General features: G+C 38.1%; 2 protein-coding genes across 3 annotated transcripts in view; one reads left to right on the top strand and one right to left on the bottom strand.

The window, feature by feature from the left end:
• The window catches only part of LOC129767867 (focadhesin), a 29790-nt gene extending 19104 nt beyond the window's left edge, over nucleotides 1–10686 (top strand). For both annotated transcript variants that reach the window (XM_055769110.1, XM_055769112.1), the window contains 3 exons: nucleotides 8606–9791; nucleotides 9852–10391; nucleotides 10451–10686. In XM_055769110.1, coding sequence (XP_055625085.1) covers nucleotides 8606–9791; nucleotides 9852–10391; nucleotides 10451–10603 — 1879 coding nt within the window. In that variant the 3' untranslated portion in view covers nucleotides 10604–10686. The remainder of the gene's footprint in view (nucleotides 1–8605; nucleotides 9792–9851; nucleotides 10392–10450) is intronic.
• Nucleotides 10687–12796: 2110 nt separating this feature from the next.
• On the bottom strand, nucleotides 12797–15041 carry LOC129767868 (malate synthase-like). Its single transcript, XM_055769113.1, has 5 exons — nucleotides 14825–15041; nucleotides 14252–14743; nucleotides 13786–14174; nucleotides 13491–13718; nucleotides 12797–13438 (listed from the first exon to the last, which is right to left on the bottom strand). The coding sequence occupies exons 1-5, from the start codon at nucleotides 14957–14959 to the stop codon at nucleotides 13042–13044; spliced, it is 1641 nt and encodes a 546-aa protein (XP_055625088.1). The 5' UTR covers nucleotides 14960–15041; the 3' UTR covers nucleotides 12797–13041.
• Between the last annotated feature and the right edge of the window lie 240 nt (nucleotides 15042–15281).

The raw sequence follows: 15281 nt of genomic DNA, 5'->3' as shown, positions 1-15281 counted from the left end.
CAAATCTCTAAACAGGAAGGTTTAGCCGAACAAGATGAGGATATCGAGTGATAACAAAACAATAAACTCTTTAGATTGAAGATAATTTTGTGATCCTGAAAAGGACCCTTTTTAGCCTGCATGTGAATCCAACGAGCGAACAAATCGTAATGAATGTATTTTTTTGCCATCCCCCCTTTTAACCCTTTTAACGCTCATTCGTTCGCCTCGTTGGACTCGTCCCTCTGGCTAAGTCTACCGATTTGTCTCTATCCTGTGAGTGTGTACCGCTAGAGTATAAAACACGCGGACCCCAAAAAATATCTTATTTTCTTTCAAACCGTAAACCCGTGTGGTTGTACGGCATCGGCATCGTGGACGTAACAAAGGAGGACAAGTTAAGGGAAAGGCAAAGTCTTGCTCGAACCGTGCAGGTCTCCAGTTCCCTGTTGGTCGCATTCACTGATTGCTCCGCAAGGGTAACTAGGCCGAACGGATTGGTGCCGGAGCACCAGTATACCTAACAGCGATTATAGAGTTTCGGCCGTCGGAGTGCTCGAGTTGGCTTGCAAAGCTGCTCACGACAATCAGAAAACCCGCATCAAGAACAGAGCAGCTTCGGTTCGGCGCTCATCAAGGCAACAATTAGTTTCAGTGAGTGGCAAAGTGTTTCTCCGGCACGTCGCATTAAATGTAAATTACTGAACAACATGTCACAAGCTGGATGGGAAGAAATTTTCCAACTGTGAAAGCTGTGGCGAGTGGCAAACGCAATAGCTAAACAGGAAGGTTTAACCGAACAAGATGGGAATATCGAGTGATAACAAAAACACAACACCAAAGGTTCTTTTCAGAACCATCAACATATTCATAAAGAGTAAACAGTAAACTAATCCATTTTTCAGGTAGATAGGTAGGTATTCACGTAGGAGAAGAAAATAAAACAATATATTTAAAATATATATTTAACAAAAGCTGTCCCCTGTGTATAGTCCTACGTCACTCCGGTTATGTCCCCGACATTACCCACCCGTCTTTTTTTGAAAGATTTAATGGCCCTGATAAGCGCCATATTTTATGGAATGGTTCCAATTTAGAAAACTTAGTACTCGTGGTTTTGAAAAAAAAACATTTCGAACGCCCTCGATGCCGCCTTGTTCTGGATTTGCCACCAAAGCAGTTTGTATAAAGAACAAACTTTTTTCTTCTGCTACCTGATGCCGTTTTGCGATTGCGTTTGCCACTCGCCACTCGCTGCAACTGCCTGTTGTTGTCTTGATGTCCACCGAACTGAATGTGGTCTGTTCCTAATGCGGGTTTTCTTATCGTCGCAAGCAGCTTTGCCAGCCAACTCGATCACTTCGGCGGCCGAAACTATAAAACGCCGGCTAGGTGGACTGGTGCACTGGTACTAACGCGCTCGGCCTAGCTACCCTTGCGGAGCAATTGGCGGATACACATACGGGGAACTGGAGACCAACACTGTTCGAGCGGGATTTTGCCTTTCCCTTCACTTTTCCTCCTTTGCCATATCCAGACATGGCTGCTTGTGTTGGTTTGTTGATGTGATGTGATGCGAAACGATGTGGTGTACGGTTTGGATGAGAATGATCGTTACGGAAGGAAGGAAGGTCTTGTATTATAGAGACTTTAAACTTTTGCAGTTCATTCGTCTCTAGCCTTGAGAAAGGCCCTTTGAAAACTCTACTCTATTTACTCCAGCGCTACCACCTCCACCCTCTTGCCTTGAGAAAGGCACTCGATCCCTCGCCGTCCAGCTCGTCCAGCAACGATGTTGTCCAGTCGGTGTCCACACAAAGAATGATCGTTACGGCAGCGGAGCGGGGATTTTTAAGCTGACTGGCTGGCTCGAGAATTACGCATGTGTGAGACTGCGACCAATGTTTCGTTCATATTTTTTCTTTTTCCTTTCCAATCGTGCTTCATTGTATTTCGCTGCTGCTCTGGTTGCCCGTTTTGGTCGGTACGATTTGAGGAGCACAAAATGGACCAATCAAAAATGGGCACATTTTGCATTTGAACAATGCTTGATATTTCACAATTATTCAATTATTTATCTCAAGAAAAATGAAATTTTATTCGTTATGATAGACGCGTAGATATATTTCTTATCAATTGATGCAAAAACCTTTGCGATCTATTGAGAAATGCTCGAGTTATAAGCGTTCCAAATCTTGCATTTTTTCCTACTTGTTCAGTGCCTAGATTTTCATTTCACACCCTATATCTTCCGGTTAGACGTAGTCCTACGTCAAAAACAAATCTTAAAGTATTTCCGATTCGTTTGGTATATAAATCGTCTAAATCCGTTCGCGGCAAAAATAGTAATTAACATTAACTTTATTTCATAAAAATGTGACCTGTTTTCTGATTTGGCACCCTTAATGAAAGACGTAGTTCTACGTCAAAAAAACGACCGTTCGTTCACTCTTTTTGGTGAACTAGTTCTTTTGAACAGTTCATGAACGGTTTGCCCCTAAGTGGTGCGGACTCAATCCACTTCATTTGCAAGCAAATTCATGCATGTTTTCAAGCGATTTCTTGCAATAAATTCTCAGACCACCAGGGATGCCAGATTTACAAATATGTTTGTAAATTTACAGACATCTGTAAAACACTTTTCATTTTTGTTGTAGACTTTTTGGATACAAAAATATTTCACAGGTTTTTAAAAAATAAGAGGCTTTATTCATGACATCAAAGATATTCGACTCACCATATGACATTTTTCCATAGTTTTAATACAGAAAAGTTATTATATTTAGTTTATATCAATACACATGACGTTAGACCAGCGATACTCAACCTGCGGCCCGGCAGTCTTTCTGGTTGGCCAATCTGGTGTGTATAAAGTTTGAAACTCGTACTTTTGCCATGACATCATTGCAGACGAAAGAGAGAATACGGTTATTCACAATTAATGAAAAATTGCATTCTCTGCAGGAAAGGAAAAATCTTGAATGAAAATTGTCTCTGATAATTATTTTCTGTTCTAGATAAGATTGTTTTGCTGAAATGCAAGGAGATTTATTGAAGAATAGTTAAGTTAGGGTCAGGACTATGTCTTCTAAGTATTTAAACAACATCGAATAAAAATTTTCATTCTATTTTCAACAACTTACATTCGCTTTCGGGTCTGCTTATGACGAAATATGGGTTACTGTTCGATATTGTTACCACAGACACGGTTCATGGCCATGTGGTGATCTAAAACTTGTATAGCCTTGCATGGCGGATGGAAAATATTCACTGCATTTTCTTATAAATTTCATCAACGACAAGACCGCAAGCCTTGGTGGATGTCCAATATATCAACGAAGAAATACTGATTTTTATAAAAATTAACAACGCGTATATATGTGTATGTATGTATGTGTAGATTGTTGAAACATTTAAACACACTTACAACACATAAGTTATTGAGTGGTCCGAGAAATCAATTTTTTTCGCATTTTCCCAAAAATGACAAATGAAAATTAATAACTTTTGAATCACTGATTTAGAAGATCGACATATAAAATTGAACTAATGACCTAGCCTTTTAGTGAAAAATATTTAACTTGCGAAAAAAATGATTATGTTTTAGTAATTATTGATTGTAATCGTATTTTTATTTTTTTATGACTTTGAACTAGAGGGCGCCATATTTTTTTATATTTTTTCTTGAAAGCTGAGAATTTTTTACATAACATATATCGATATCAGAGATGCTATTTTTTTCGTTTTTTAGATATGATTTTTCAAAGTTAACCGGTGGTTCGAAAAATCATTTTCCCCCCTTTGTCCAAAAATAACATTCTGCAAAAAATCATAACATTTTAACTACTGAACCGATTTAGATGATCGATATATTAAATGGAAGCCAATAAGCAAAATTTGAAAAAATATCACACTTGCGGGAAGTTTGGATTCTAGAAGCGGGAATATTGATCGAAGACTTAAAACATGTTAAATTTACAAAGTTATTACTTAAAAATGAGAATTATAGCATCTCTGATATCGAGATATGCTAGGTAAATAATCCTCAGCTTTCCATGAAAAATATAAAAAATTATAGCGCTCCTATCTTTAACCGAGAAAACTATGAAAAACTAACTGAATCAATAATTACAAAAATGAAAAATTCAATTTTTTCGCAAAAGTAATTTTTTTCCATAGAAAAATAACTCGTAAGCTTCAATTTGATATGTCGATGATAGGAATCGGTCCAATAGTTCAAAAGTTATGACTTTTTGTAGTGGGAAAATGGATGTAAACCCCGCTAAATGCTCCGTCATCTCGTTCTCGCGCACGAGAAAGAACATATTGTATACGTATGTCTTGCGTGACTCAGAAATCGAGCGCGTTAGTGAAGTCAAAGACCTAGGGGTAATATTGGACACGCAACTCTCGTTCAAACCGCACATCTCGTTCATTGTCAATAAAGCGACCAGAACTCTAGGATTCATCTTCAGAATTGCCAAAAATTTCACTGACATCTACTGCCTCAAATCTCTCTACTGCTCTCTATCTCGCTCTGTTTTAGAGTATGGTTCTGCAGTTTGGACTCCTCACTACAACAATGGCGTCGAAAGAGTTGAGTCTGTTCAACGAAGGTTCGTGAGATATGCACTCCGCAGATTGCCGTGGACGGACCCCTTCCGATTACCGAGTTACGAGATTCGTTGTCAGTTGATTAACCTGGAACTTTTATCGGTCCGTAGAGATACAGCCAGAGCTCTGTTCATAGCTGATGTTTTGCAAGGACGCATCGACTGTCCCGTTCTCTTGGAGAACATCAATATCAACGTCCGACCTCGAGCTCTCCGGAATAATGCGATGCTAAGATTGCCCGTACAACGTACGAACTACAGCATGTTTGGTGGATTTAGTGGTTTGCAAAGATTATTCAACAGAGTGACCATGTTTTACGACTTCCATTTATCCCGAACGCTTCTTCGCCGGAGGTTTAGCTCTTTTTTTTCTGAACTAGTTTAATTTACCATAGGTTTTTAGTTTCGATGTTAGTTTTATTATGTGACGCACTTATGTAGTGTAACATTCATGTTTAGATATAAGTAACATCATTGGGGCCTTCACAGCCTGTTGATGAATAGACAATAAACGAATAAACGAAAAATGAGGAAAAATTGTTTTCGAACCATCGATTAGTTCTGAAAAATCATATTTCAAAAACGAAAAAAAAGCATCTTTGATATCGAGATATTTTATGTAAAAATTCTCAGCTTTCAATTAAAAATATAGAAAAAAAAGCGCCCCCTAGTCCAAAGCCATGAATACATTGAAAAACGACTACAATCAATAATTGCGAAAATAGGATCCATATTACCTGCAATTTCAATATTTCTCAATTAAAGCTCATTGGCTTGAATTTGATATGTCGATCATCTAAATCGGTTAAGTGGTTCGAAAGTTATAAATTTTTGAAAAAAGTCATTTTTGAAAAAGTGGAAAAAAATAATTTTTTGGATCACCCTAAAATGGAAATGGGCACCCTAATGAAAAAATAAAAAAATACGAGTTTAATGTTTTGCGATAAAGAACAAAATTACCACTTTTGACGAAGATCTGAGAATCACTATATTGGTTTGGCATGGAATGGCTGTATATATTTACAAAATACAATCTTACGTGCATCGCGATGTACAAAGTATTAATGAATATGTGAAAATTAACGTTAAAAAACATTTCTATAGATCTGTACACTTTTACAGACTTTTCCACATTTTTAACAGACATTCACATGTTTTTACAGACTTTTTTTCCAAAATCATCTGGCATCTCTTCCATCCACTTTTTATCGAATATTTTCAAATCGCAGGAGTAAACATTTACGTGACTCTGACTTCGTTTGTTTTTATTTCGTTCGGAAAAAACGTTATGTCAAAGGGAGGGGAGATTAAAAATGCGTTGCTCAGTGAAAGGTTGAGATGCTCTTTCAGAGATGCAATGGTTAATTAAACAATTGACGGAAAAATGTAGCTCGTTCATTTTATAATTCTAATTATTTTTGCCCTTGACAACAATACCTCTTTTATAGTGTTGATTATCATAAGAAAAATAACACTCCTGATCGTTGGATCTCTTTTGACATTTCAATTGGATCTTTTTTGACAGCCGTTTTGATTCAGTCCGCACTACCTAGGTTTGCCCATCTCTACTTCTGATGGATCGGCCTTTCTGCGCTCCCTCACAGTTCCAAACAAACTGAATGCGTTTCAGGTCAGGTCAGACCAGGTAATGAATCCCTCGATCCCTCGCCGTCCAACTCGTCCAGCTCGTTCAGTAACGATGTTGTCTTGTCGATGTCCTCACGAAAAATGAATGCGTTTCACCACCAGAGTATCGCTTAAGTATGCTTTCTGTCCGTGATTGCATCAAGAGAAGGTGTGGTTTACGATGGCAATTTGGAGGGCAAACTAGAGGCGAATGAACCCTCTGAGTTTGAAACTTTCAGCGACTGAGCAATAATCGATTGAAAATTTGATGATTTTCGCGATGCGAATACGAAAATATCCTACTGATGGGGAAGAATAATCTTCAGAAGCTTTCCTGATAATTGCACTTGACGATAACGATAACATCTTCCCAGATTCTCCTCGATACTCGAAGCCAGTGGGTAATGCTAACTTGATAACCACCTGTTCATTGCACTTGATTGAAAAATCACGAAACCAAATGTATTTGGTTGCAGTTTTATATGGATAGAAAACATTAAAATAAACTCTTTCGCATGAATGCATTATTCAATTCAATGCATTATTCATCTTTCCGGAATCTTCTCGATGCTGGATGACAGCCAGACGAAAATAGTTCCGCGCGTGTATGTGTGTGTGGTGGCTGCTCCGATTAGTGATCCCTTATAATCGTTCGATTAATCGATTAATCGAATTCTTCCTACAGAAATCGATTTTCAATCGAACGAATACTGCACAACCAATAATCGAAGCGAACGAATAATTTACGTCGATTAATCGATCCAAACGCAGAGAGAAAAAAACGTACGGCCGCTGCAGTTTTATCCTGTAAATTAATCATTATCTTTGACGCTCTCCTTAACTGGTGAACGAAGCTCAATACCGTCAACGCGAATAGAGCTTCGTTTACGACTTTAGGGGAGCGTAAAAGATAATAATAGATTTTCAGGCGGAGTGAACACTTTTTTTGATTCCATATGGCTTTCTATCAAATGGGTAATATTAGTCTAACTAATTATTTCTCCCAGTGTTGTGATTAATCGTATCGAATAACGAACTGCTGAAAACTATTCGATTAGCTGATGAACGATTAATTTCAAAAATCGGGGATCACTAGCTCCTATGTCTCAAGCGAAACTGTTTGTGGCATCTCGTTCATCCTGATGGATTCCCTTCTGGCCTAAGGTGCACAAACAGGCGCTTGGTGATACCGTTCATTAGCGCTTTCATGATAAACGACAACAGCGACAACATGCTCCAATCGCTGTTCAATTATAACTGAGTGGATTTTCGAGCTGCGCTCCCTTATATACCGATTGATGATTTCAATGGCCTGTTTTGAAAGCAATTTTATGGCTATTGAAACAAGTTTTGTGAACGAGTAACAAGTATATAACGCGTAGATATTTTATCTTCCGAATAAAGTGTTTATCATACCATTTCGTTCGGTTGTTTAGGAGCTATTAGGGCTCAAAATCTCGGTCTACGGCGTAACACTTTCGTTTTCAAAACATTGATTTTACACCCCGGTATAGAAATGAAAGACGTAGTCCTACGTCAAAAATACTCCCGACTTGCATGTATATGCAATGCTAATTTCCCCACGCTTCACGGATTTCAATTCTGTGTTAGGGAAACACATTTCAGTCGGAACAAAAATACCCCCGACTTGCATGAATTGCAATGCCGATTTCCTCCAGGCGCCTTGGTTTTGAAATCTCTGTTAGGGAACACATTTCGGTGGGAATAAAAGCTCCCCCTACTTTCATGTGTTTGCAATGCCGATTTATCCAACGCTGCTTGGTTTTGAAGTCTGTGTTAGGGAACATTTTTCGGTGAGAACAAAAGTCATCCTACTTTCATGTATTTGCAATGCCGATTTCCCCAAGGGTACTTGGCTTTGATGGCTGTGTTGGAGGAACCGTAAATCGGGCCAATCAAAACGAGGCCAATAGTGCATTTAGATAAAGCTTAACATTTTACATTTATTCAATTGATTACCTATCGAAAAATGACATTTTATTAATTGCGATAGATGCGCAGAAACATTTCCTATCAATTGATGCAAATATCTTTCCGATCCAGTAAGAAATGTTCGAGTTATAAGCAATCGAAATCTTTCATTTTATCCTGCATGTTCTGTGTTTAGGTTTTCATTTTATCCCCCCATATATTCCGGTTAGACGTAATCTTACGTCAAAAAAGAAACACACGTTTTGTTTATCTAATTTCACGATCAATTCAATTCATTCAAGTTCCTCTCGATTTTATTTGACGTTTTACATGTCGATCCAGTTAGCAAGCGAATGTCGATAACTGGAGTTTCTTTCTTGTCCAGTTACCGAACGAATACTGTATCATCATTTAAAAATTTTCACACAAAACTGATGAACCACGTATCATTCCAGACCTCAACAACATGGCGCCGATTTGGTTAATTTGTTCACCGAGATTCTCAACCATCCGGAAGATGTGGACAATGAAGCTGCCGTTGCTCTCGCAATCGATGCAATATCTAGTCTATGCGAAAATCATGTTATTAATATTGTTTCCACGTGGAAAGTGCTCGGTTTCAAATTCACTAATGAAAAACGGCCGCGTATTATTCGAAGCCTGTGTAAATTTTTCACTAATGTGGCCTTGATAAAAATCAATTCATTGGAACAGGAAAAACTTGTTAATGAAATCATCGAAAAGTTGTGGCATTTTTTAACAGATTTCGATGATCGCGAAGTAATTCTTGCAGCGTTGGAGTCACTCAAATCATTTCCTCCAGATAGTATGCACATCTCCCATATTCCAAGTATTTTTCGTCAAGAAATATGGTCACCAACTACAGATGATGAGTCATTAGAGGCCAAACAAATACCTGGTGAATGCTGGATACAGCTGGTGCAATATATAAACCATTCCGCTATTGAAGAAGCCGGCGATCTTGTTGCCCATCACATCTGTACTGAGATGCAAAGCTATCGTGGAGGAGTGTATTTGACGCCAGAGGGAAGACCAGAACCATCCAGCTTAAGAAGTCTTCCAAAGAAAAGCATTTTAGCTGCTGTTATTCATTATCTTATTGCACAAAGTCGGAAAGTTGAAACAACACGAACCAACGAACTCGTTCTTTTGAACCTACTTAGAATCATAGCGAAGAAATATCCCAAACCAATTCCACCTTTGGATTGGTCTTTCCTGCATCATTATTTCCACAGTTGCATGGAAATGAGAAAATACTGCCTCACCATAGCCACTAAACAGATGCCTTATTCTGGAACCGCTAAACGACTAGTTGAAAACTATATCAACGAAATGAATGAGGACAATTGGACCAATGAAAACGTGTTGATGTTATTCGAATCGCTGGATATAATTGTTGAAACAGTTCGCACTGATATTTACAAGAAATTCATACACCTCTCGTTTGAATGTTTGCTACAAACGTCGAATGATGGCGCTTTGAATATGGAAAATTCTTTCGGGGAAGCTTTACGACTGCTGAAACCAGTTGTTAGCAAATCATATCAAAATGAGGAACATTTCGACTATCTCTGTATAACGTTGGAGAATTTGTTCAGTCGTTTCGATTTGCATTCTATGGTACGATATTACTCTTATTACTAACATTTATCCAAGATGTATAATTTGCTTACTTTTCAGTGGTTCAAAAACTACGTTGAGATTTTAAGCGTATTATGCGATAGATGCTGCACCTCGCTGCTCAGACCAAGTACATGGGTGGATAAACAAAACATTACAAAGCTGGAAAAAGTGATATATCTGCAATTCAACATTCATAAATACAACAAAGCAACAACGGAAACACATTTACTAGGTCTCAGTGATATTCTTAAGACCGTTGCTCGGTTTGGCGCCCAGGACAACAGTGTTCGACTCTATTTCCACCGTTCTTTCTACAGCTTTGTTTCCTCATTCGAGAATCAAAAACTTCTAACAGAGTGGATAATTGAGCTGATGGGTTATATCCAATCCAATCTAGCGGAGAAACAAAGTGGCCAACATGAGGAAGTAATGTTTCTGGTGGATGTATTCTTAATCGCTGTAATAAGTTTGTCTGGTTATGGGTCTCTATTCGGTGCAAACGCTGTAGTAAAAAGTCACAAAGAAATATTGTCGCTGTTCCCTCCAAGTCTTATAATGATATTCGAAGAGAACCTGTGGAGGGAAATAGAAAACAAGGTAAGCAGCGATGTCATTCTCACTAGATTACAGATAATCTAAAAAAATTTTCGTTTCAGATCTATGAATTTCTTTATCATTTACACAATAATCACAATATACCATCATCATATGCAGATTGCTTCAGACTTGCATTGATTTGTTGCAGAGGACAATCGTATTTTCAGCAGCCAAAAGTTTGTCCAAAATTTGTTTCTTTAAGAAGAGCTTAGAAGGAATAAGAGTTTTATATATTCAATTGGGCATAAAGTCATGCTGTTCCACTTTGTTTTCTGTGAAATACATCTGAAACGTAGATATTCATGCCTTATAACCCGAAATTCCTCTACTTGAAGGTTGGTCCACTAAGTAAAACAACAAACTTTTTTACTTATTGCAGCGCTCCAAGCGGACGGTTTTGAAGTTTCTAGCTTCTTTGTGTTGACAACATTAATAAGAATAACAGTATATTTTTGTCATTCTGTAGATCGAACGTATTTTGGAAACAATCATCAAGGAAGATGAAAAGAGAAGAAGTTGTGCATAGTCGCTTCGAAAATTCATTGTGTTCCGCATGTACGCTTGCTAAAGTGTTGAAGTTAGTTAGAATTGCAGTTTGGCGCGTACTTCAACAGTATAAAGAAGCATTGGTGACAGTTAAGATGCCTCAAACCAAACGTTAGAGTGGATCGGTCAATCGGCAACTATGTAGGAATGTCATAGGTACCATCAAGAGCAAGTCAAACCTTCCGAATCTCAATTTGAACAAAAAGTTTGGCGCCACTCGCAATACAGTGCGTAGAACTCAGCTCTTAAAAGCAGTGCTTGGATATTGAATGAACTGAATATGAATCAATGCCATTCATTCATTTGTTCATTCATGGACAATACATACTCCCTTCGAACCATCCAATATTGTGATGCCGTGCGAACTGTCTTGATTCACTAACACCGACGTCGGTGAACCATCAACATTCGATGTTTGAATGCTAATCGTGGAGGGGGAACATTCAATACTTATTCTCTCTTCTATTCGTGCATGGCGGCTCGCACACCGGAGCAATAAGCAACTAGCAACTATCAACATGCAATAAGCAATATTATCGCCAATGGGTTTGTCCATTTAATTGTTGTTGATCTCGCATACCGATGCAATACGATATCGCTACCGCCTTTGTAGAGCAACACATATCGCTAGCAACACGACGTGTCGGTTGAAGAGCAACTTATCGCCCATAATTTGGCAAGTTTCGTTTATTAAGCAGATTGTTTGCAAAATGTCAGGCGTTATTATTGCTTTGGTATGCGAAGCAAAACAAAATATGTTGCCTATTGCATATTGCGTTTGGCATCATGCCACTACACGAAGAACGTGCTAGAGTGGTATAAGGCGAATGATGTCGATTTCGTGTCGAAAGATCTGAACTTCTCAAATACTCCGGAACTGCGCTCAATACGAAAATACAGGGCCATTATGCAGGAGCACCTCCTAAAACGACCTAAAGTGGTGCATAATGTAGAAGAAATGAAGAAATCATGGCTTAATATACAAAAAACTTGCGATTCTGAGGTCGTGTAGAACCTTATGCTAGGGTTAAGGCCAAGATTCGCGCATTCGGATATAAAGGCAAAATAAATTAAATGAATGATGTCAAAATTTACTTCAAATGTTTTTTTTACTCCCTGAAAATTTAATGATAATCGGATAAACACTCGAATTTTGAGAATGAATTTTGTGTGTGCGGATTTTAAACGGTAAAACCTTTATGTAGTTGTTTACTTCTCACGATTGCGTACGATTCATACAACCATATTGTCGTACCAAGTTGCATCCAGTGCAAGTGCATCCTAAAGCTTTAAAACCGCTCTACAATTCGTTCTTTCAATCATATTACTAGCTTTTTTTACTTATGTCGCAAATTCATTTTAAACACGCCGAAAACATGCCAATTGTCAGCGTAACAGTCAAACACAGTGGTGTGAAATTTATGGTTTCTCCTGCTTTTACACAATCCTTTTTTATGCGACCCTTTTTGTGGGATTTTATCATTGTGCGATTCAAATTACGATCTAATAAATAAAAGTCACACGAAAAGAGGAATCGCACAAACAAGGATCGCCCAAAAAGGGTGTGACTCAAAATAAAATTACTCTAGTAACCGAGTGTTACAATGGACGCAACATTGTAACACTCCACCACCTACTTAATATTGAACTAACTGTTTAAGAATTTACTCAGAGCTGAAAATATAAAAAATCCTATTTGTTAGTTTGAACGAAGAAGTATTCATATTTATTAAAACTGTATTCAGCCGTTATAAAGTTGTACAACAAAATAACTATATCATTCGGGATGTACATTTTGCTACAGCTTCGATTCGAGCTTGTAAAATAATAAATAAAAGTCACACGAAAAGAGGAATCGCCCAAAAAGGGTGTGACTCAAAATAAAATTACTCTAGTATCCGAGTGTTACAATAGACGCAACATTGTAACACTCCACCACCTACTTAATATTGAACTAACTGTTTAAGAATTTACTCAGAGCTGAAAATATAAAAAATCCTATTTGTTAGTTTGAACGAAGAAGTATTCATATTTATTAAAACTGTATTCAGCCGTTATAAAGTTGTACAACAAAATAACTTTATCATTCGGGATGTACATTTTGCTACAGCTTCGATTCGAGCTTGTCATTTTTGTTGTGTAGTGTTCTGAATTTGTGATTATCGTTCAGATAGGTTGTGATAAATTCAATATGACAGCGTGAAGATACTATTTCCAGTAGTATGAATTTCGATGAAAGCAGTCGTTTGCGATCCGGTATAGAAATGCACCATGATTTGTATGCTCTGGCAATAATGCTATCCATCATTGCGTACACTAACGATCGAGTCACAAAGGTGTCCTCCTTCCCTTCGATAGGAGCCCGATGACGAACCCACTGCCAAATTTGTGAACGAGATATTTCCGCCGTGGCCGAGTCTTCAACTGCACCGTTTAGGTAAAATACTCCGCTTCCAGTGAACCAGTGGTAGATGAAGAGCAAAGCCACGTTTATGTTATTGCTGGAATGAGCAAGAGATAGAGTATGTTCTACTAAATTCAGTACTTATGTACTTTAATCCTTCGATAGTGACACCCCCTACAGGAATTGTTATCAAACTGGTAGCTGTTAATCCATCAATGTCAGGAAGAACATTCAATTGGTTGTCGGCAGGGCATATCTTACGCCATAGATCATTCATAGCGTCGACTATCCGTAGATCATAAACCAAAAATCCATCAACTCCTGCCTCAATTTCTTTCAATTTCATCTTTTCTACCCCTTTTGTAATCTCATCTACCCTAATAAAAAAAATGAAAAAAGTTCCATGCAGAATGAAACAGTCAACGGATTATATGAAACACATACAAACTGTTAGTGTTTTTGCCATAGGGCAGAACCTTCGCAGCCATTCCACCTGTTGCCAAAGCACCACGCTTATGACAAATGTGTATCAATAACCTCATGTAATTTTTCAGAAAAAGTTGCTCTGTGTTAACATATTTGTTACGATCTGGAATCAGAAATTCACGATTGTCACCAAATTTAGCGATTATACTGGCTGAGTAGTCCCAAACGCCACAGTTCAATCCTATTGCGTGTTCTTTGATGGAAAAAAGAATGTCCTCCATGCGATATGAAGCTAGAATATTCTCTATCAGAACACAGGCCTTGATGGTTCCATTTCGTATGCCAAGCCGATGCTCAGTCCAAGTGAATATTTTATTCCACAGTTGAGTTTCGTTGGGACCTTCGATCTAGATTTCAGAAAAAATTGTCTTTTGACTAGTCTGAATATGTTTCCACTAAAAACGAAAATTTTATATAATCATACCTTCGAGAGATAAAAATATGGTCCTATTTCTAAATCAGCCATCATTTTTGCATTGTGATAAACTAATAAAGCGTAATCGAATAGCGGTCCGGCTACTTCCTTTCCATCGATAATACAATGATGTTCAATCATATTAAATGCTCTTGGTCTCAGCATTAAAACGGGGCACTCTCGAATATCAGTTGGGGCTCCAGGCAAGCACGAGTGAACCGCTCTGGTCACGTTGCATAAACCTTGTACTGTATTCCGCCAAGTTGGACAATGGCCATCGTCAAAGTCCACTTGTATTCCTTGGACCTTGGCGTACAAGCTATCCGCGAAGTTAGTGGTATTGGCAGGACTAACATCACCAATATCCAACTTTCTAGTTCTCAGTTTTACCGGTAAATCGTCAATTTTCCAGTCAAGTTCTTCGCTGCTGCTGTTTTTGAATTCCGGTTTCCACTTCCCTTGCCTGATACACAGCCGCCGTTCGTCTCTCCTTCTTATGAGCTGATAACATTGAGAAGAGACGCAAAAAGATAGCAACATGTTTGCATTGAATTCATTTTGAAGTAACGTTGAGCTAATCACCTTTTCTACTTCATCATCAAACTTTCTGTGCATTTCGCGAAGGAAATTCAGCGCAGCTTGAGTGAAAATCTCGGCGTAAGCATCCTCCAAGCGATGAGGTGATTTTTCGATTTCAATTCCTTTAGAAACTCTCATTTTGACTTCAAAAATGGAACCAAATGTATTCCAGACGAAAGCATAGACACGACTATTTTTCTTTTGAATAAATATTATTGAAATTACCTCGGTGCGATACACGCGAACCTTATCAAGCTGGAAATATTTTCGATGCGTAAGCGTGTGTTTGTACACGCTACAGTGCTAAAATATTCCGCTCCTATGGACGATTCGTTGATTCGGTACGATATTTTGCAAACGACAGTTAACGAATGTGCTTTGAAAAAATGTTACATACTTTTTCCTAATTTTCTATTTGCATAAAAATTAGAGATGAAACGGATATCCGGATATTTGAAAA

This window comes from Toxorhynchites rutilus, chromosome 2 (genome assembly GCF_029784135.1).
Source record: "Toxorhynchites rutilus septentrionalis strain SRP chromosome 2, ASM2978413v1, whole genome shotgun sequence".
NCBI lineage: Eukaryota > Metazoa > Arthropoda > Insecta > Diptera > Culicidae > Toxorhynchites > Toxorhynchites rutilus.
The sequence above is the reverse complement of the archived record's forward strand: the minus strand, read 5'-3'. Positions and strand labels throughout refer to the sequence as shown.

What these genes read in the sequence shown, in the direction of transcription:
- LOC129767868 (XM_055769113.1), bottom strand. Translation starts at nt 14,959, where the DNA reads ATGAGAGTTTCTAAAGGAATTGAAATCGAAAAATCACCTCATCGCTTG. An exon ending in CATATTTTTATCTCTCGAAG is followed by an intron (nt 14,175 to 14,251) that starts GTATGATTATAT and finishes TCTGAAATCTAG; the next exon opens with ATCGAAGGTCCCAACGAAAC. An exon ending in GTCACTATCGAAGGATTAAA is followed by an intron (nt 13,439 to 13,490) that starts GTACATAAGTAC and finishes TGCTCATTCCAG; the next exon opens with CAATAACATAAACGTGGCTT.